At 40.4% G+C, this 21,867-nt stretch overlaps 1 protein-coding gene and 1 long non-coding RNA gene across 2 annotated transcripts in view; both read right to left on the reverse strand.

The window, feature by feature from the left end:
• LOC145877149 (uncharacterized) overlaps positions 1-2,249 on the reverse strand; it is a 30,049-nt gene extending 27,800 nt beyond the window's left edge. The window contains exons 1-2 of the mRNA XM_082972437.1: positions 1,400-2,249; positions 872-967 (exon numbers count right to left, since the gene is read on the reverse strand). Of these exons, the coding sequence (XP_082828563.1) occupies positions 872-967; positions 1,400-1,996 (693 nt within the window). The 5' untranslated portion in view covers positions 1,997-2,249. The remainder of the gene's footprint in view (positions 1-871; positions 968-1,399) is intronic.
• Positions 2,250-12,816: 10,567 nt separating this feature from the next.
• On the reverse strand, positions 12,817-21,048 carry LOC145877156 (uncharacterized). The gene is made up of 2 exons (XR_014391588.1): positions 16,135-21,048; positions 12,817-15,977 (listed from the first exon to the last, which is right to left on the reverse strand). It is a non-coding gene; the product is annotated as an uncharacterized LOC145877156 (long non-coding RNA).
• Positions 21,049-21,867: the final 819 nt, after the last annotated feature.

The following is a 21,867-nucleotide window of genomic DNA, read 5'->3' on the forward strand; positions in this document are numbered from 1 at the left end:
CAACTAACCCTACACTCATTAAAACCCACTACCCCATTCCACTACTTTGACCCTATCTGCTCCTGCACCAGGCCAACTAACCCTACACTCATTAAAACCCACTACCCCCATTCCACTACTTTGACCCTATCTGCTCCTGCACCAGGCCAACTAACCCTACACTCATTAAAACCCACTACCCCATTCCACTACTTTGACCCTATCTGCTCCTGCACCAGGCCAACTAACCCTACACTCATTAAAACCCACTACCCCCATTCCACTACTTTGACCCTATCTGCTCCTGCACCAGGCCAACTAACCCTACACTCATTAAAACCCACTACCCCATTCCACTACTTTGACCCTATCTGCTCCTGCACCAGGCCAACTAACCCTACACTCATTAAAACCCACTACCCCATTCCACTACTTTGACCCTATCTGCTCCTGCACCAGGCCAACGGCCTGGGAGGACGGGACACCACCACTCAACACACCCTGGAACTCTTCTGAAGTCAAATCTAGTATGACCAAATACTTCTCTGCAGCTGCCACCAAAACATATTTTTTTTCTGTGATTTACATTCCATTTCTGCGGTACAGTTGATAACCATTTCCTATGAACACTAAGAAGCCAACCTTACTGAAGCATATATCACTCGTTGGCCCATCCCTCTGTGCTGTCACAGATCTACTACTCACAGGGATCCTCTCAGGATCCCTCAGCCTTGACCCATCCTCCTTTACTTTCTTCACTGCCTCAGCAGTGACAACCTGTTCCCAACAGTGGGGTCAGTGGGATTGGATAGGGGCCCCTCTACCTCTCTCTCTCTCTCTGACTGGAGGAGACAGGTGAAATGGTGTGTCTCCTCTGGTCAACAATACTCACCTTGAGAGACTCCACAGCCTGTTGGAGCTCCTTCAGCTCCTTCTCTCTCTCCTGGAATCTCTGCTGGACCTTCTGCTGACTCATCCCCAGCTTCCTCTGTGGAGAATCACTCTTCAATGAGCTATCAAGCTTTATTAGTCCAGTAGATCAATAGTATAGTAATGTGACATAGGGCCCATAGAGAGGAAGGTCTAAAAAATGGATGATCCATTTACTAAATGATATTTATTTGTTGCTATGTGAATGATTATAGTTTTTATGGTAGGACTACATGTATCAACAGGTTGAGACTGAACTTTGGACTCATAAAAGGCCATTCAGAATGATAATAGTGTTAGACATTATAAAATGGTGATACATCTGGAGAATCTGGGTTGACATATCAATATACTCAAGGTTTGTGTTCATATTTGTTCTGCTGAGGATCCATTTCATTTGAATGATCTCATGTTCAAACAGCCTTAGTTCCTACTGTATCTTTAATTCTTTGTTTATCAGACAGTCACCAACAAGTTGTTCTGGTCTTACCTGTTTCTCAGTCCTCTCTGCTGCAGCTGACACTGTATCATGGCCTTTATGTTCATCCATCACACACAGCAGACAGATACACTGCTGATCGGTACGACAGTAAACCTCCAGCAGTTTGTCATGATGAGAGCAGATCTTCTCCTGTAGTTGTGTGGTGGCTTTGACCAGCTTGTGCTTCTTGAAAGCTGGAGATTCGTAGTGAGGTTGGAGGTGAGTCTCACAGTAAGAGGCCAGACACGCCAGACAGGACATGAGGGCGTTCTGCTTTCTGGTCCCAGTGCAGAAATCACACGCCACATCTCTAGGTCCAGCATAGCACAGAGCAGGAGGGGGAGCAGCCTGGAGTCCTGTCTTCTTCAGTTTCTCCACCAGCTCAGCCAACATGTTATTTTTACTCAGCGTAGGCCTCGGACTGAAGGTCTGTCTGCACTGAGGACAGCTATAGACCCCTTTCAGAACATCCTGATCCAAGCAGCCCTCAATACAGCTCCTACAGTAACTGTGTCCACAGGGGATGGTGACTGGTTCCTTCAGTAGATCCAGACAGACAGAACAACAGAACTGGTCCTGGTCCAGCAGAACTCCCTGTTGAGCCATTTGGACGGTTGTTCACTCTCACACAGACAGACGACACAGAGACTCAGATCAGTTTCGTTTCCTCAGAAGAGAGTTTGTGAAGGGGGATGGACTTCCTGGTTCTGCCAGAGGGGTGGGGTTAGAGGGAGGGAGGGAGGGGTTAGAGGAATGCAGGAAGAGAGAGAGGAACTGCAAGCAACATCAAGAGGGAGACAAATAGTTTTGTTCCAATGTTAGAGCCCTTAACATATAAATAGTGTTAACCCAGTATCAGTATCAATAGGGTTAACCCAGTATCAGTATCAATAGTGTTAACCCAGTATCAGTATCAATAGTGTTAACCCAGTATCAGTATCAATAGGGTTAACCCAGTATCAGTATCAATAGTGTTAACCCAGTATCAGTATCAATAGGGTTAACCCAGAATCAGTATCAATAGTGTTAACCCAGTATCAGTATCAATAGGGTTAACCCAGTATCAGTATTAATAGTGTTAACCCAGTATTAGTATCAATAGGGTTAACCCAGTATCAGTATTAATAGTGTTAACCCAGTATCAGTATAAATAGGGTTAATCCAGTATCCGTATAAATAGTGTTAACCCAGTATCAGTATCAATAGTGTTAACCCAGTATCAGTATAAATAGTGTTAACCCAGTATCAGTATCAATAGGGTTAACCCAGTATCAGTATCAATAGGGTTAACCCAGTATCAGTATAAATAGTGTTAACCCAGTATCAGTATCAATAGGGTTAACCCAGTATCAGTATAAATAGGGTTAACCCAATATCAGTATAAATAAGGTTAACCCAGTATCAGTATTAATAGGGTTAACCCAGTATCAGTATAAACAGGGTTAACCCAGAATCAGTATAAATAGGGTTAACCCAGTATCAGTATAAATAGTGTTATCCCAGTATCAGTATCAATAGGGTTAACCCAGTATCAGTATCAATAGGGTTAACCCAGTATCAGTATCAATAGGGTTAACCCAGTATCAGTATTAATAGTGTTAACCCAGTATCAGTATGAATAGTGTTAACCCAGTATCAGTATCAATAGGGTTAACCCAGTATCAGTATTAATAGGGTTAACCCAGTATCAATATCAATAGGGTTAACCCAGTATCAGTATCAATAGGGTTAACCCAGTATCAGTATCAATAGTGTTAACCCAGTATCAATATCAATAGGGTTAACCCAGTATCAGTATTAATAGTGTTAACCCAGTATCAGTATCAATAGGTTTAACCCAGTATCAGTATCAATAGTGTTAACCCAGTATCAATATCAATAGTGTATCAGTATCAATAGTGTTAACCCAGTATCAGTATAAATAGTGTTAACCCAGTATCAATATGTTAATTAGTCCCGTGCTTCGACTACTCAGACCCCTCACACATCCGGTCCATTCTGATGACCTCACAGACACCATACCACTTCTGACACCAATGTAGCAAACAGCTGGGCAGGGAAGTGAACCCAGGTCGCACATGTAAAAGGCCAACAACCTCTGCATCGCGCCATTGGCACCAATTGGGTCACTTGGTTGGAATTGTGAAGTGGCTCATATAGCGAGGATCACTACACTATAGTGGAACTATGATACAATTACATTATCATATGAAATGTAGAGGATCACTACACTATAGAGGAACTATGATACAATTACATTATCATATGAAATGTAGAGGATCACTGCACTATAGTGGAACTATGATACAATTACATTATCATATGAAATGTAGAGGATCACTGCACTATAGAGGAACTATGATACAATTACATTATCATATGAAATGTAGAGGATCACTGCACTATAGTGGAACTATGGTACAATTACATTATCATATGAAATGTAGAGGATCACTGCACTATAGAGGAACTATGATACAATTACATTATCATATGAAATGTAGAGGATCACTGCACTATAGTGGAACTATGATACAATTACATTATCATATGAAATGTAGAGGATCACTACACTATAGAGGAACTATGATACAATTACATTATCATATGAAATGTTAAATGTAGAAGTATAATATCTGAATATTGATATATTTGACTTGACCACGTCCAGTCAGCTCCATTTTGTATGATTAAACTGACACCAACCTGTCTCAGTAGTAGTAGACTGTTAGGAGTGTTTTACTGTCATTCACTATACTAACATTACACCAATCTGTCTCAGTAGTAGTAGACTGTTAGGAGTGTTTTACTGTCATTCACTATACTAACATTACACCAACCTGTCTCAGTAGTAGTAGACTGTTAGGAGTGTTTTACTGTCATTCACTATACTAACATTACACCAACCTGTCTCAGTAGTACTAGACTGATAGGAGTGTTTTACTGTCATTCACTATACTAACATTACACCAACCTGTCTCAGTAGTAGTAGACTGTTAGGAGTGTTTTACTGTCATTCACTATACTAACATTAGACCAACCTGTCTCAGTAGTAGTAGACTGTCAGGAGTGTTTTACTGTCATTCACTATACTAACATTACATTTAATTTATCTCCACACTTTACAATAATCCCAGGCAGGATTCTCACCTTGAAACTTCATTGCGATTATTTTCTGTTCTGTTGTGTATATTGTGATGGGTGAGGCCTGAGCTGGAATGTGAAGTTAACTGAAGCTGGCTAGCTTTAGAAAACCAGTATATCAAGCCTGTATCATAGTATACCCCTCAGGCTACGTTCAGGTTTCAGCAAGAGGCAGGTATCAACATGCCGAGTCGTAGGCGACAACCTGGGTTGTATTCATTAGTTTACTCCACAGCCAACAGTTTTAAGATGTTAAATAAAACATAAACCGTTTACTCTAAACGCTGTACAATGTGACCTAAACGGTTTCTGTTGCCAAACGTTTTGTTACGGTGGGCACTAATGAATACACACAAACTGTTTTGAGGAAGTGTAAGTTGTTGTTAGTCTCTCCACAATATTTTTGTCTCTCTTTCACACAACATACCTTCCTGAGTGAAAAGAGTTAACTGTAGATTATAAAGAGAACATGTTTGTTTGTTGCTTGTTGTGTTTTAAGCCTGTTTTGAGAAGACAAGTCTATAGACCTATGATACAGTACACTCTTAGAATAAAGGGTTCCAAACGGGTCCTCCTGCCGTCCCCATAGGAGAACGCTTTTGGGTTCCAGGTAGAACCCTTCTGGCTTCCATGTAGAACCCTCTGTGGAAAGGGTTCTTCACGGAACCCAAAAGTGTTCTACCTAGTACCTAAAAGGGTTCTACAAAGGGTTCTCCTATGGGGACAGCCAAAGAACCCTTTTAGATTGTAGATAGTGTAGGAGCGATCACCCTGGGGCACACAGATGGGCACAGAACGAATTCACCCCACGCATCTAATTTATATCAAATACATTTTAAGGAGAGTAGGACTATTATCACACTGTCCCCCAAAAATATAATTAACTATATGAATACACACAACAATATCACCAACTATATGAATACACATAACAATATCATCAACTATATGAATACACATAACAATATCATCAACTATATGAATACACATAACAATATCATCAACTATATTAATACACACAACAATATCACCAACTATATTAATACACATAACAATACCATCAACTATATGAATACACACAACAATATCACCAACTATATGAATACACATAATAATACCATCAACTATATGAATACACACAACAATATCATCAACTATATGAATACACATAACAATATCATCAACTATATTAATACACACAACAATATCATCAACTATATTAATACACACAACAATATCATCAACTATATTAATACACATAACAATCGTCGTCTTACCTTTTATCCCTCAATAGAAACAGAGTCTGAATGATCATTCGGTTGTAGAAAGTTACTTTCGTTTGCTCTGCTCATTTACATATCAGGTTCTGCCTGTTCTCTCTCCGAGTCCCTCTCTCTTTACAGCTCTTACAATGAGCCTTGGCAAACATTCTACAACTGTCTGGAAGTCTATTGGAGGGATGGTGGTGTTCTATTGTGTTGAGACCTGGTGACTGAGACGGCATATTGTGAAACATCAGCAAGTGCAGCAGTCTTCATTACTGAAGCTCCTGCCAATCATGCCCCAACAATCACCAATCACTAAGCTCTTCCCGAGCATGGTCGCAGTCTCTGCTGGTTGCAGCTCTTCTCACCCCAGGGGTAGCAGCTCCTCTCTCTCCCCAGGGGTAGCAGCTCCACTCTCCCCAGGGGTTGCAGCTCCTCTCTCCCCAGGGGTAGCAGCTCCTCTCTCCCCAGGGGTAGCAGCTCCTCTCTCCCCAGGGGTAGCAGGTCCTCTCTCTCCCCAGGGTTAGCAGCTCCTCTCTCCCCTAGGATGTGAAGACATTGGTGGCTTAGCTCATAGCCAGTAGGGGGGTCCGGGATGGAATTTCAACAGCTAAAACCATGAATACAACACCAGTGTATTGCCAAAAATGACTCAACAACTTCAAACATAGACTCTGACCTGTCCAATGAGCCAAACTGATTAAAGTCTCTCTCTCTCTCTCTCTCTCTCTCTCTCTCTCTCTCTCTCTCCTCTCTCTCTCTCACACACATATCCTATTCTTCTGTTTATGTCTCTGTGTCTTGTCTGGTGTCTCTCTCCATCACCAGAATAATTGGTGAGGGTTAGGCCTACTGCAATACAACATTCAAAACATGAAAACACAACTACATAACTAGCCTGTTCAACCTCTCTTTCGTATCGTCTGAGATCGCTAAAGACTGGAAAGCTGCCGCGGTCATCCCCCTCTTCAAAGTGGGTGACACTCTAGACCCAAACTATTAAAGACCTATATCTATCCTACCCTGCCTTTCTAAAGTCTTCGAAAGCCAAGTTAATAAACAGATCACCGACCATCTCGAATCCCACTGTACCTTCTCTGCTATGCAATCTGGTTTCAGAGCTGATCATGGGTGCACCTCAGCCACGCTCAAGGTCCTCAACGATATCATAACCGCCATTGATAAAAGAAAATACTGTGCAGCCGTCTTCATCGACCTGGCCAAGGCTTTCGACTCTGTCAATCACCGTATTCTTATCAGCAGACTCAACAGCCTTGGTTTCTCAAATGATTGCCTCGCCTGGTTCACCAACTACTTCTCAGATAGAGCTCAGTGTGTCAAATCGGAGGGCCTGTTGTCCGGACCTCTGGCAGTCTCTATGGGGGTGCCACAGGGTTCAATTCTCGGGCCAACTCTTTTCTCTATATACATCAATGATGTCGCTCTTGCTGCTGGTGAGTCTCTGATCCACCTCTACGCAGACGACACCATTCTGTATACATCTGGCCCTTCTTTGGACACTGTGTTAACAAACCTCCAAACGACCTTCAATGCCATACAACTCTGCAACAAAGCATCCTTCACTCATGCTGCCAAACATACCCTTGTAAAACTGACTATCCTACCGATCCTTGACTTCGGTGATGTCATTTACAAAATATCCTCCAACACTCTACTCAGAAAATTGGATGTAGTCTATCACAGTGCCATCCGTTTTGTCACCAAAGCCCGATATACTACCCATCACTGCGACCTGTATGCTCTCGTTGGCTGGCCCTCGCTTCATATTCGTCGCCAAACCCACTGGCTCCAGGTCATCTATAAGCCTTTGCTAGGTAAAGCCACGCCTTATCTCAGCTCACTGGTCACAATAGCAGCACCCACCCGTAGCATGCGCTCCAGCAGGTATATTTCACTGGTCACCTCCAAAGCCAATTCCTCCTTTGGCCGCCTTTCCTTCCAGTTCCCTGCTGCCAATGACTGGAACGAACTGCAAAAATCACTGAAGCTGGAGACTCACATCTCCCTCACTAACTTTAAGCATCAGCTGTCAGAGCAGCTTACCGATCATTGCACCTGTACATAGCCCATCTGTAAATTGCCCAACCAACTGCCTCATCCCCATTTTGTTTTTTTTGTTATCCTTTGCACCCCAGTATCTCTACTTGCACATTCATCTTCTGCACATCTATCACTCCAGTGTTTAATTGCTAAATTGTAATTATTTCTCCACTCTGGCCTATTTATTGCCTTACCTCCCTAATCTTACTACATTTGCACACACTGTATATAGACTTTTCTATTGTGTTATTGACTGTACGTTTGTTAATTGTCATAAACTTCATCGTCTGAAGAGGAAAAATCATCGGACCAATATGCAGCGGGTATATTGCTCATCTTCATATTTATTGAAGGTAAACACACTCAAACAAAATAACGACGATAACAGTCCAGTAAGGTGCACAGACTAAACCGGAAACAACCACCCACAAACACAAGTGAAAACGAACACACTAAATATGGCCTCCAATTAGAGACAACAACCACCAGCTGCCTCTAATTGGAGGTCATTGAAAAAATACAACATAGAAAGAGAAACCTAGAATAAACATAGAAATAGAAAATATAGAACATACATCAAAACCCCGAAACACACAAAACAAACACCCCCCCTGCCACGCCCAGACCAAACTACAATAACAAATAACCCCTTTTACTGGTCAGGACGTGACATTTATCCCATGTGTAACTCTGTGTTGTTTGTGTCACACTGCTTTGCTTTATCTTGGCCAGGTCGCAGTTGTAAATGAGAACTTGTTCTCAACTGGCCACCTGGTTAAATAAAGGTACATAAAGGTACATAAAATAAGAAATAACACAGAACTCTCAACTAGTTCCATCAAACAGAAAAACAACAAGAAAGCTGGATAAACACATTCAGATTTCTAGATATTGCACTTTTCTTTTGTGTTTTAGGGGTCATAGGTCAGATCAGTGGTCATGGTTGATATGCATGGACTAAAAAACAAACTTGAAACCATTTTTCTCAGATTCACTGTTTGTGTAGATGCCCCTTGTCTTTTCTAGGGCAGTAGTTCAGGTGGCTGTTTGTGTAGACTGCTCCTTGTCTTTTCTAGGGCAGTAGTTCAGGTGGCTGTGTGTGTAGATGCCCCTTGTCTTTTCTAGGGCAGTAGTTCAGGTGGCTGTTTGTGTAGACTGCTCCTTGTCTTTTCTAGGGCAGTAGTTCAGGTGGCTGTGTGTGTAGATGCTCCTTGTCTTTTCTAGGGCAGTAGTTCAGGTGGCTGTTTGTGTAGACTGCTCCTTGTCTTTGTAGGGCAGTAGTTCAGGTGGCTGTTTGTGTAGACTGCTCCTTGTCTTTTCTAGGGCAGTAGTTCAGGTGGCTGTGTGTGTAGACTGCTCCTTGTCTTTTCTAGGGCAGTAGTTCAGGTGGCTGTGTGTGTAGACTGCTCCTTGTCTTTGTAGGGCAGTAGTTCAGGTGGCTGTTTGTGTAGACTGCTCCTTGTCTTTTCTAGGGCAGTAGTTCAGGTGGCTGTGTGTGTAGACTGCTCCTTGTATTTTCGAGGGCAGTAGTTCAGGTGGCTGTTTGTGTAGACTGCTCCTTGTCTTTTCTAGGGCAGTAGTTCAGGTGGCTGTTTGTGTAGACTGCTCCTTGTATTTCTAGGGCAGTAGTTCAGGTGGCTGCCCTTGCTCTTAGTCTGCCTCCTGTCTCTCCTATCATCATAGACAGTTGTGGAAAAAGTACCCAATTGTCATACCTGAGTAAAAGTCTAAAAATATTTGGTTCTAAATATACTTAAGTATGAAAAGTAAAATTAAAAATATAAATCGTTTCAAATTCCTTCTATTAAGAAAATCAGGTGTCACCATTATCTTGTTTTTTAAAATGTATGGATAGGGGGCACATACCAAAACGAAGACGTAATTTACAAAAGATGCATTTGTGTTTCCTGACTTCGCCAGATCAGAGGCAGTAGAGATGACCATGTGTTGTCTTGATAAGTGAATTAGACCATTTTCCTGTCCTGTCTAAGCTTTCAAAATGTAACGAGTACTTTTGGGTGTCAGGTAAAATGTATAGATTAAAAAGTACATTATTTTCTTTGGGAATGTAGTGATGTAAAATTATCAAAAATACAAATTCAAAAGTAAAGTACAGATACCCCCCAAAAAACAACTTATGTAGTACTTTATAGTACTTTTACACCACTGGCCATGGGTACACCTTCCTGAAAACAATGACTCCATACTTTTCTGAAACCTGTTCTGCCAGTTCATGTCCTTACATTTACATTTTAGTAGACACTCTTATCCAGAGCAACTTACAGTAATGAATGCATACATTTTCATTTCATACATTTATTATTATTTTTATTTTTCGCACTGGCCCCCCGTGGGAATCGAACCCACAACCCTGGCGTTGCAAACGCCATGCTCTAAGAACTGAGCCACAGGGAAGACTAGAATGTTCCATTGTGGTTACCCAAAGAGATGACAAGATAGTTCACACATTCATCATCCAGGGTTACTGTCAAACAGACATGTGACATTTCTGGTTCGTCCATAACTTGTTTCCTGCTTGTAGCAGGCCGTGTTTACAGGAATCCTTTTCTCTAACTAGAAATGAAATGTGATTTCATGAGAATATTTTTCTGCAGTGAGAGTGTAATGCAAGTCAAGCTGTCCTTGGATGTATGTCAACAAGATTTATAACCAGCATTGTTAAATTAACTGTTGTCATTATTTAAAAAAAAATCTATGCTGTCATTTTCTATGTTAGCTTGCTTTTAAAATGTTTTATTGTCACAGACAGCGGATAGATGCAGTGAAATGTGTTGTTTTACAGGTCAGCCATAGTAGTATGATAGATGCAGAGAAATGTGTTGTTTTACAGGGTCAGCCATAGTAGTACGATAGATGCAGTGAAATGTGTTGTTTTACAGGGTCAGCCATAGTAGTATGATAGATGCAGTGAAATGTGTTGTTTTACAGGGTCAGCCATAGTAGTATGATAGATACAGTGAAATGTGTTGTTTTACAGGGTCAGCCATAGTAGTACGATAGATGCAGTGAAATGTGTTGTTTTACAGGGTCAGCCATAGTAGTATGATAGATGCAGTGAAATGTGTTGTTTTACAGGGTCAGCCATAGTAGTATGATAGATGCAGTGAAATGTGTTGTTTTACAGGGTCAGCCATAGTAGTATGATAGGTGTGTTGTTTTACAGGGTCAGTCATAGTAGTATGATAGATGCAGTGAAATGTGTTGTTTTACAGGGTCAGCCATAGTAGTATGATAGATGCAGTGAAATGTGTTGTTTTACAGGGTCAGCCATAGTAGTATGATAGATGCAGTGAAATGTGTTGTTTTACAGGGTCAGCCATAGTAGTACGGCGCCCCTGGAGCAAATTAGGTGTAAGTGCCTTGCTTAAATTAAGGGCACAGACAGATTTTTACCTTGACGGCTTAACAAACACTCTAACCACTAGTCTATCTGACCACACCCTAAAATAAGATAATGTTTAAGTGTTTAAATGTAGTCCATAGTATTAGGATTATGTACACAGCTATTCTACTATACAGTTACAAACTGCTGCTACACATTTGGTCAAAGACCAGTTCAGACTGAAACCAGCCTTAGTATCTGTTTTATCTGGGGACAAATTGTCCTGGTTCAATTATCTTCTGTTATATCTGGGGACAAAGTGTCCTGGTTCAATTATCTTCTGTTTTATCTGGGGACAAAGTGTCCTGGTTCAATTATCTTCTGTTATATCTGGGGACAAAGTGTCCTGGTTCAATTATCTTCTGTTATATCTGGGGACAAAGTGTCCTGGTTCAATTATCTTCTGTTATATCTGGGGACAAAGTGTCCTGGTTCAATTATCTTCTGTTATATCTGGGGACAAAGTGTCCTGGTTAATTACCTTCTGTTTCAGGGAAAATGGAGGGTCAAATTTGCTGTAAGTTACTGGTGTTTTCCTTGGTATTCTATCAGGCTCTGAGTTCAGGCCATCCCGACCATGACACCCTCACACACTCCATGAGACAGCCAGCGATCCAGTTATCACCAGAATAAACATGGTACAATCCCACAGAAAAATGATGGCGTAACTCGCATTGAAATGCAAGTACCCAGATAATGGTAAGAAAGATTGAAAATAAATTATTTAAAAGCTAGAGAGAATATAGTAGACGGTATGTGTCAGAAAGTGATTGATGATCTATTTATGTGTCTTATGTTTATGCCCTTTCAAGGACATCCTGTCCAGATGTCCTCATGCTATTTAGGGTGTGCTTTTGTAACACGATAGTGCAGCAGTAAAGCAAATGTTTGCAATAAATAGTAATGGCCTGATAATTGATGTGTGGAAAATACATTTCCGGGGTAGGTCTGCCTGAGTTTAAGTAAGTGTTAGACTTGTCCTGTGAACACTACAAGCGACAAGAAACCTCAAGAGAGATAAACCACAGAAAACTCTAAAGAAGAAATGAATAAAACATGGATTTGTTCAGTACTGACACCCCCGTGACGACCTTAACATCAGAAGTAGGACCCCGGCTAAAACATAGAGAAAGGGAGTATAAAGAGTATAAATTACCAATATATGATGCTCCAAAAACTGGTTTTCTAAATTTGAATAGAACCCAAATATCGCCTGTAACTATGTACAAATCACAGGGCTAGCTATACAGACCAGTGGTAATGTATCCTACATGTTGGGGGTGATTAGCTAGCTATACAGACCAGTGGTAATTTATCCTACATGTTGGGGATGATTAGCTAGCTATACAGACCAGTGGTAATTTATCCTACATGTTGGGGATGATGAGCTAGCTATACAGACCAGTGGTAATGTATCCTACATGTTGGGGGTGATGAGCTAGCTATACAGACCAGTGGTAATTTATCCTACATGTTGGGGATGATGAGCTAGTGTTAGGGCTGCGTCAATTCAATTCTGGTATCAGAACAAAATTTACCACTAGGCTACTGAATATATTTTCAGCTGTTTATTAATAGAATTAGTCAAGCAGAATAAATGGTAAATGCAATCTTCGTATATACGGGTTCACTGTAACACCTCGCAGGGCAAACAGAGAACTGAAAATGACATCATAAGTTCTTCATTAAATACTCTGACAGAGATAGTTCCCGCTCACTGCTGGCCTGTCAGAGGGAGGATGAGCGTGGTTTAAACTTACTCATCCTATCGTTGGCGTGCAGGCTGGTCCCAGCCTCTAGACGCATCTTTGTTGCCAAGCATAGTTGTCTTCTAGCTTATCTTCATGTGTGTACCCGAGAGTCAGACACCCAAGGACAGTGCCTGTTCTTGTGCCACAGTCATTCTCCCCTCTATCAGTTCCTCACATACACCTGTCCATGAGCGGCCCCACAACCAGGCATTGTGTGTGTGTGTCACGAGTCTACTCAGCCTACACTCCTACTAGCCAGCAACCCTCCAGTTAGTCATGTCTATTATATGTTGCTCAATCTATGTTAATACAATATAAACCTCTTAGTGCATTACAGTCCGTTCATACTTAGGCCTACATCTACTGTAAATGGTAATGCATCACATCTAATAAGTGAAATAAAACCCAACAATCCCCCTTTTCACACCCGAAGAACATTCCACAATACGACATTTCAGATAAATGTAGGATTCCCCCTTTTGACACCCGCTAGGGTGTCACTCACTAAAATACAATACAAACACTTTTATTAATAGGCAATAACAATAACAAAAACCTTCAGTCCTCCAGCTACACCTAACCTGTACTAGGTTGACTACCAGCCACCCAGGAACTTCAAACCTTCACATAAGGAAAGACAAATAGTACACAGGATAAATTCAGAACATATTATTTAAAAAACTTATAAAAAGAAGACCTTTTTGCGACAGTGGCTACACCTAACATGTATGGGACAGACTTTTTGTCCCAGTACTTAAAATCTTCACATCCACCTGCCACTACATTCAATACATATGAGAACATTTTGGATAAGCTTTATTCAACCACTTCCCCAACAGCAAACCAAGGATCATTCCGGTTGCTCGGACAACTTCTGTAAGATATTTTCTCAAGCAAGGGATTATACAGGCAACACAACACAACAATAATAGGAACACAAGCACTAGGGTCAGAAATCCAGTAACCACCATAGATGTGTACTTACCAAAAAAGGTATTCAGCCAATTCCCCTCGTATACCCCCGCTACACCCTTCATTTCAGCAGATAGCTTGTCAAGTCCCAGTAGGGCTTTGGTAATGCTACCATCAGGGCTAGTGTTATTAGGGATAAAAGTACAGCATTGTTCACCAAACGTTTTATACACCCCCCATTATTAGCCAATATCATATCCAACTCCAATCTATTTTGTCTAGCGGTTCTAGTGGTAGCCTCTAGTTGCTCAGCCATACCTGTCAGTGCAGTGCGAGTATAGTTAACAAATCTCTGTTACACACACATCAGTAAAGAACTCAACCCAGCTTTAGGCGGCTGTATTTTTCCCACAGTACACATACATTCCTTATCAACCTTGCCACCTGTCTTCTAATCTCCTGCCCACTAGCCGTTCCCAGGCCGTTGTTTCTCTCCCTAACTTAGGGAGGCTTCTTCTCCTGTTCCTTTCCCAAGGTCGTCTTATCAACTCTGCCCTGCTCATTCTGGTAACAGTGTCTTACTCACACTGTATTGGAATATAGTTTTTAACCCATTATTATAGCTGTATTTCCAATACATTTCAACAGGTTATAAGGTTTCTGAGTGAAATCTTTTAGTCAAACCTTTCATTACATCCACCCGATTGGCTAAATATTTCACAGACATTATAACACATCTATTTTTATTGGATTCAGAAATTTCACACAAAATCAAACTAATTCAGGAAACTCTAAAGATGGTCGCATCTTATCATGGGCTCCTCATAATTGAATGAATCCTCCACCTTGCTCGGCGGTAGGTACTTGTCGTCTCATTGGTCTGAACTTTGACTCGGTCCGTAGCTCACCATCTGCTCCGTTATCCATCTCTCTAGAGTTCTGGTGATTAAACCTCTCGCACACGGGACCAAACAACAACCACACAAGCCAAACACACTCATACAGGTGAAAGCAGCCCATAATACAGTTCTTACAACACTTTTCCATTTCCCAAACATGAGCTATATTATCAGAAATGTACGTACAGCAATGAACCTAATCATTCTACCTACACCATCCTCTTTTGCCAGTAACATATCGAGAGTCAGTCTATTTTACCAGGTCATGAGGGAGGTGGCGGATAATTGATCAGAGAACCTCTTTACTGCATCCCCGTTTTCATTCATGAATCTCTGTTGATTATAAAAGATGTCATTAATCCCATCCACATTTTATTTATTGTCAACCACCAAAATAATGTAGTGTTAAAGCCTTCACATATTTGATTCATAGCTTTGTATTCATCTGGAACTTCCCTGAGGATGCCAATAGCATCCATCTAGACAGGGCTACTCCCATCCTGGTCAAAACTCCTCCTGTGCCTTCTTTAGCCTCCTATAACTGGCCTCTGATGTCTAACTCGAACTGGTTGGACCTATAACCCCAGGTCGCAAGTTCCTAACCACCCTTTGTGGTCATTTCTGTCGTATGCGTCCTTTGCTGGTACTAGCCCACCCTTCATCAGTTATAGGTGCTGTGAGGTTAAACATTTTCTATTCATCTTTCAAACCTAATTCAGTCACATTAACAATTACTTTCAGCCATTATTAAAATCATATGAGTTCTCGGTGCCATTCTTGTATCTATAACACTGGTACTCATCAGGAGTTAAGGTGAACCGAGGTGTGTTGGCTGAGTACTTCAATCTGGCCAAACCCAATTCCTGTACAGTTGTCTGCTTCCCCAGGAAATTGTTTAATGTTTACCTTAAACCTACATCCTGATCTTTTTTGATTCCTTATTCTGTATGTCACTCATCAGTGTATTATATAGTTTATATTTTCATTCTTATAAATGACAACGGTGTCATATGATTAGTACCGGAAGGTGGTGGATCTGAATATATCAGAAAGATTAGACTATGATGCAGCTCAGAGTCTCTACTCTTCCCAAAAACCGCCAACCCTCTCCTGCCCTTAGTCTCTCTGCTAGGTACCACCCCATACTCACACCTACATTTACATTACATTTTAGTCATTTAGCAGACGCTCTTATCCAGAGCGACTTACAATAGTGAATGCATACATTTCATACATGGCCCCCCGTGGGAATCGAACCCACAACCCTGGCATTGCAAACACCATGCTCTACCAACTGAGCTACAGCTACCTCTAGGAGCACACACAGTGATGAACGGTCGGGATAGAGAATCTTCGTTAAGGAGGTAACCCCCGGACCCTGTTGGTACTCGGTTCTTCTCCTAACTCTGTGTGTGGTCAGCAGTGCTCATATGTGTACATACCTTCTTGCAGTGGGTAACGTGGAACCAAGTGACTCTCTCAGCTTTTCTAATGGCAAAGGCAATGGTTTAACAGCACCTGGTATGGGCCTTCCCAACGGGGCTGCTTCCCATCTTTTCTCCTCAGGGACTGGATCCACACCCAGTCTCCTAGTTGGATTGAGTGAATCACCTTCTCCTGTAATTCACCTGTTGGACACAAAATCTTGGACATACGGGTTTGGTTAACAAACAGTCTTCTCATGTGTTCTGTTAGTATTACTTCAACGTCTATGTCTTCCTGTTCTGGTATCTCTATTCTCCCTAACTCTGGCATTCTATAGGCTCTACCTGATTAGCTAAAATGTCATCCATCATTTAAAGAGATCCCAGTAAACCAACTCTAGGGATAATATCTTGACCTCATTTTTTAGTTACCATAATCATGTCCACCAAGTAAGTTGGGAACGCTTCTACCCATTTGCTATACTTATCTATTATTGTTAAACACCCCTTCTTCCCCTCAAATCTAAAATGAAATGTATGCATTCACTACTGTAAGTCGCTCTGGATAAGAGCGTCTTCTAAATGACTAAAATGTAAATGTAAATCGGAATAGTTCACTAAGTCCATTTCCAAATGTTGGAATGGATATTCTACAAAAAATGTTTTTGTTTAAGTAATTATCCTTGTTTATCCTAACCTGTTCTATCACCTGCTCTACCATACTCCCCCTATTTATACATGGCTCAAGCCATGTATCAATATTGCTGCATATCTAAACAAATTATCCTTATGTCAGCCCTTCTCTTGTAGGATTGCCCCCTTTCATTTTCCACATGTCCAATTCTCCCTGGGGCATTCATCCTTAGCTACCCTGTAACAATTCTCTGTCAAGTGTCTTATTTAAGATTTATCTGTGCTGCTTTGTATAATTTTAAATGCCTATGTGCTTGTCTGTGTAAACAGTCATATCTCTTCTTAGCGAATTTACCAAACATAAACTTAAAATCTAAACTAAAATACATGCCAAATGGAGCCGATAGTCTCTCCATGAATTAATATCCTAACTAAGCGAACCAAACTAAATTCTCTTCCTATCTTCTATTCTTATTATGTATTTTCTGTCTGTCCCAGTATTATTTCTGTCCTCACCTGTTTATAATTTAACTATGCTGGTCCGTTGGCTTAGAATATATCCTAATACCTGACATAAGTCTAACATTATTAAACTTATTCAACAACAAAATATAATAATACTATTATATTAATTCCACAGCCTTGTTGTGTTAAATCTCTTCCACTGAATACAACCACAGCTGACTTCCTAAGGGAAAATAAACGTATCTAGATAATGTAAAAAGTACCCCTAATTATCAAACGATATTCACATAACATAATCAGATCAAAACTATTAATCTAAACTACTCCACAAAGAAATTATTGTACCCTTATCGTCATTCTGTCTTCTCATTGGTTCAAATTATCAATTGTGTCTAAGAACTTTAACCCCATCATAATTATCAGTTCTACAAATGTCCTTAAAGTCAGTATCACAAATGACCTTAAATTCACCATCCAAATGGCTTTTCAATGTGGCTGATCAGACCACACAGTCATACCACCCTTTCAGAACCGTGTTTCTTACTACATTACACAAATGAAAGCTAAGAACTTTATCTACATTTTGTATCCCAGGTTCCCAGGACATTCCCTATCAAAAGAATTTCACGTGTTTAATTAAAACTCAGAAAATAAAACTTAAACGATTCCATGGGTGTATAACTTCTAAGATTCCATGTGTGTGTATACCCCTTTAAGATATCCTGTCCCTAGGAATTTGAAACACTCCTTTTTCCAGAAAATACAACCACTTGGTCAGCATTTCATCCTACTACACCGATTCAAAAACCCAAACGTTGACTACAATAAAACCTAATGATACTTATAATTCCATTGTACTCCCCCCAATCATTAGTTTTAAACTTAATTGAACATGCGCTACCCTTGGATACAATATTTTACTTCAATCTATGAAACCCCATATTTTAACGTACTACTTGACTAATTTAACCCAAGATTGCTTAAAGGCCCTTCAGTTTGTCTGCAAACCGGCCCATTCTGTTTGCTAGGAATACCCTGCCATTATACACAACTGTGTTTAATGTGCACCGTCCCTGTAAAAATAAAATTAACTCCACCTTTAATTCACTTTAATGACTTGATATTTTTCCATGCAATGTTCAATTCACCGGTGTTACTAAACAATCAATACCACGACTCAATAACCAGAATTTATCACAAAACTTTTACGATTCCATTATTCAGACCAGAATCGCTTCCAGCCACATACTCATAGGAATAAAATATTACCTCTTTTCAAACAGCGTTCTGCCTTTCCTCTATCGCAAGATTAATACCAATGTTACAACTGTATCTCTCGTTTGGCTTCACACTTATGAAATGTCTATGACCTTAAATGTAACATGTAAATCGCCAAATTTATAAAATACTGACTACAACTTAATACTACTCCCTTCAAACCTATCCGCTCATTATAATTCATTAGATTTCGGTAACTGTCGCTTCAATTTAAACTAAACAAGCCATCAAAACGTTTGGTTTATACCTTAACAACCACTAACAACCGTACCTTTCCAGGCAAAACACACCAACAGTTGAATAACAATCAGCACCTACATTTTTTATCCACTGATGCATAGGCTGAGAAGCGAACCCGAGTCTCCCGCATGGCAGGCGAGACTTCTACCACAGAACCACCAACGCGCTATTAAACTGATGGACACTCCTCGCAAATAACCGTATTTATCAATGTCTGTAGTCGTACAATAAGGCACGTACTATCGATACAATTTCCAGAATATTGCCCTAATGTAAACGTCTAAGCCTTTCCCATGCGACCGTTGACTCTGCCTCTCTCTCCTTCTACACTTGCCTTCTTCTGCGGGCTCCAGACAGCCACACCCTGGCTATGTCTAACCCTCGACATGCTGTTTCCCTGTCTTGTCCCCACATACCTTATGCATCTTTCTTACCATTAGTACCAACTTTTCCACATCCAAACTTCCATCAAATTCATACTTCCTTCTCCACATTGGACCGAAATAAATATTTATTTTATAACATTTAACTCCATGTATCGCTCATCTCCCGTTAATTCCTGCACCTCCTTTAAGGTGTTTGTTTGTTAAATTACTATCGTAGTTATTCTGCTCCTTTTCCCACTCTAGAATTTTTAGAAGGAGTATTCGTATGAATCTTAAATTATATTTTATTCTATGTGTTTTTTTTTAAACTATGATTCAATTACAATCTGTGTGTACTTGCTATTGATCTCTATGTGTGTGCTGTATTTTCCTTTGTCCATGTCCTATTGGTAATTTCCTCTAGGATCCCAGAATAATTTCTTTCATGACTTTTGATAGATCCATTAGGTCTCACATGTATATGGCTTTTGACCCTCTTATCCATCTCACACGCAATTATCCTCTTACCCCTGTGGAAACTTCCCAATGTGTCTATGTGTTGCAATATCTCCTTTATTCTACACCTAATTTGGACATATAATTTTATCTTCAAACTTCTATTATGCTATCCTTCCCTTGCCTTTAAGTTCCTAATTTATTAGCCCCCTTTTATCTCACCTACAACCTCACCTCCTTTCCTAAGAATTACTCCGCCGAACCCTTAATGTTACGGATCTTGCCGGTCACCCAGTATTCTATATAAAATTTCCCGATCCTTGCCGGGGTAATTCCTCGAACCTAATCGTACCCTACGTTACGAATCTTGCCGATACCAATTACTAAACCAATTATTCCCTATATCTTCGAACCTAATCGTACCCTCGAAGTTACGAATCTTGCCGAAAGATTTCAGTATTCTCCCTGAACCTAACCGCACCTTTGTATTCACAAATCTTTCCAGTGGACCAATACTCTATGGTACCATGGTACTAACAACACATTCACCACAGGTTTGCATGTCACATTTACATTTAAGTCATTTAGCAGACGCTCTTATCCAGAGCGACTTACAAATTGGAATTGGAACTCACAATTATGACTCTATAATATTTCTTATCTACTCATAATAATTCATAATTTGGTTCACTTACATCGAACAGGTGCTTCACAAAATGAATTTGGTTAAAGCCAATATGCAGATCTTTAGTTATTATAACAATAGGTGTCTGCTTACCTGTTTTTAGTTGTCCGGACTCTTTGTGAAGCACACCGTTCCACGATAGCGATGTCCAATTGGCTGATCAATACTCAGCGAAGTCCCTTTACCAGATCACGTCGGGGTCACCATGTTAGGTCGCGTCAATTCGAATCTGGTATCAGAACAAAATAGTCAGCACATGGTAACTTCTGATTTCTTTGTACTTTAATTAATGCAAACACTTGAAGGGTAAATAGGTGGTTCGTATATACGGGCTCCCTGTAACACCTCGCAGGGCAAAACAGAGAACTGAGTTTCACATCCTTTGCTTTTCATTAAATACTCTGACAGAGATAGTTCCCGCTCACTGCTGGCCTGTCAGAGGGAGGATGAGCGTGGTTTAAACTTACTCATCCTATCGTTGGCGTGCAGGTTGGTCCCAACCTCGAGACGCCTCCTGTTGCCGGGCGTAGTTATTATCTTTGGCAGTCGATTTATCTTGTGACTGCACAATGCACAGTTCTCTAAAACCCCGACACCCCTCCGCATATACATTTCACCCATATCCTGCCCTTATCTTTTAACAAGCTCTTCCATATCCCTGATTTACAGCATCTGCATTCTTTCCATATGAGTCAACATCCCATGAGCCCCTTCCTCTCACACAGCAGTATGCTCTTATCATATAGAGTATAAACTTAATATTATAGCATAGCTTCTTTGTTATATTATTTAGGTTATGCAAACAAATAGTTGGTCAAACCCTAACACTCACAAGGGGGCATAACGTTACATGTACAATACTATCCCATTTTGGAAACGTTACATGGACAATACTATCCCATTTTGGAAACGTTACATGTACAATACTATCCCATTTTGGAAACGTTACATGGACAATACTATCCCATTTTGGAGACGTTACATGGACAATACTATCCAATTTTGGAAACGTTACATGTACAATACTATCCCATTTTGGAAACGTTACATGGACAATACTATCCCATTTTGGAGACGTTACATGGACAATACTATCCAATTTTGGAAACGATACATGTACAATACTATCCCATTTTGGAAACGTTACATGTACAATACTATCCCATTTTGGTAACGTTACATGTACAATACTATCCCATTTTGGAAACGTTACATGGACAATACTATCCCATTTTGGAAACGTTACATGTACAATACTATCCCATTTTGGAAACGTTACATGTCCGCCCCCTTGTGGAGGGAAATTAATATCTTAGATGGTAGCTGTAGATGGGTTTCGAATGCAAAGATATCTTGAAATGTGATATTAGGGCTGTATGGCAGTACTGTTACTGTATGGCAGTACTGTATTGGCTAGTGCTTTCTCCAATATGTTCTTCTATTTTACATGCAATTGTATGTCGATGCCATTTATCTTTCAATATTTATTTAATATA

This window comes from Salmo salar, unplaced genomic scaffold (genome assembly GCF_965601325.2).
Source record: "Salmo salar unplaced genomic scaffold, fSalSal1 ptg000691l, whole genome shotgun sequence".
NCBI lineage: Eukaryota > Metazoa > Chordata > Actinopteri > Salmoniformes > Salmonidae > Salmo > Salmo salar.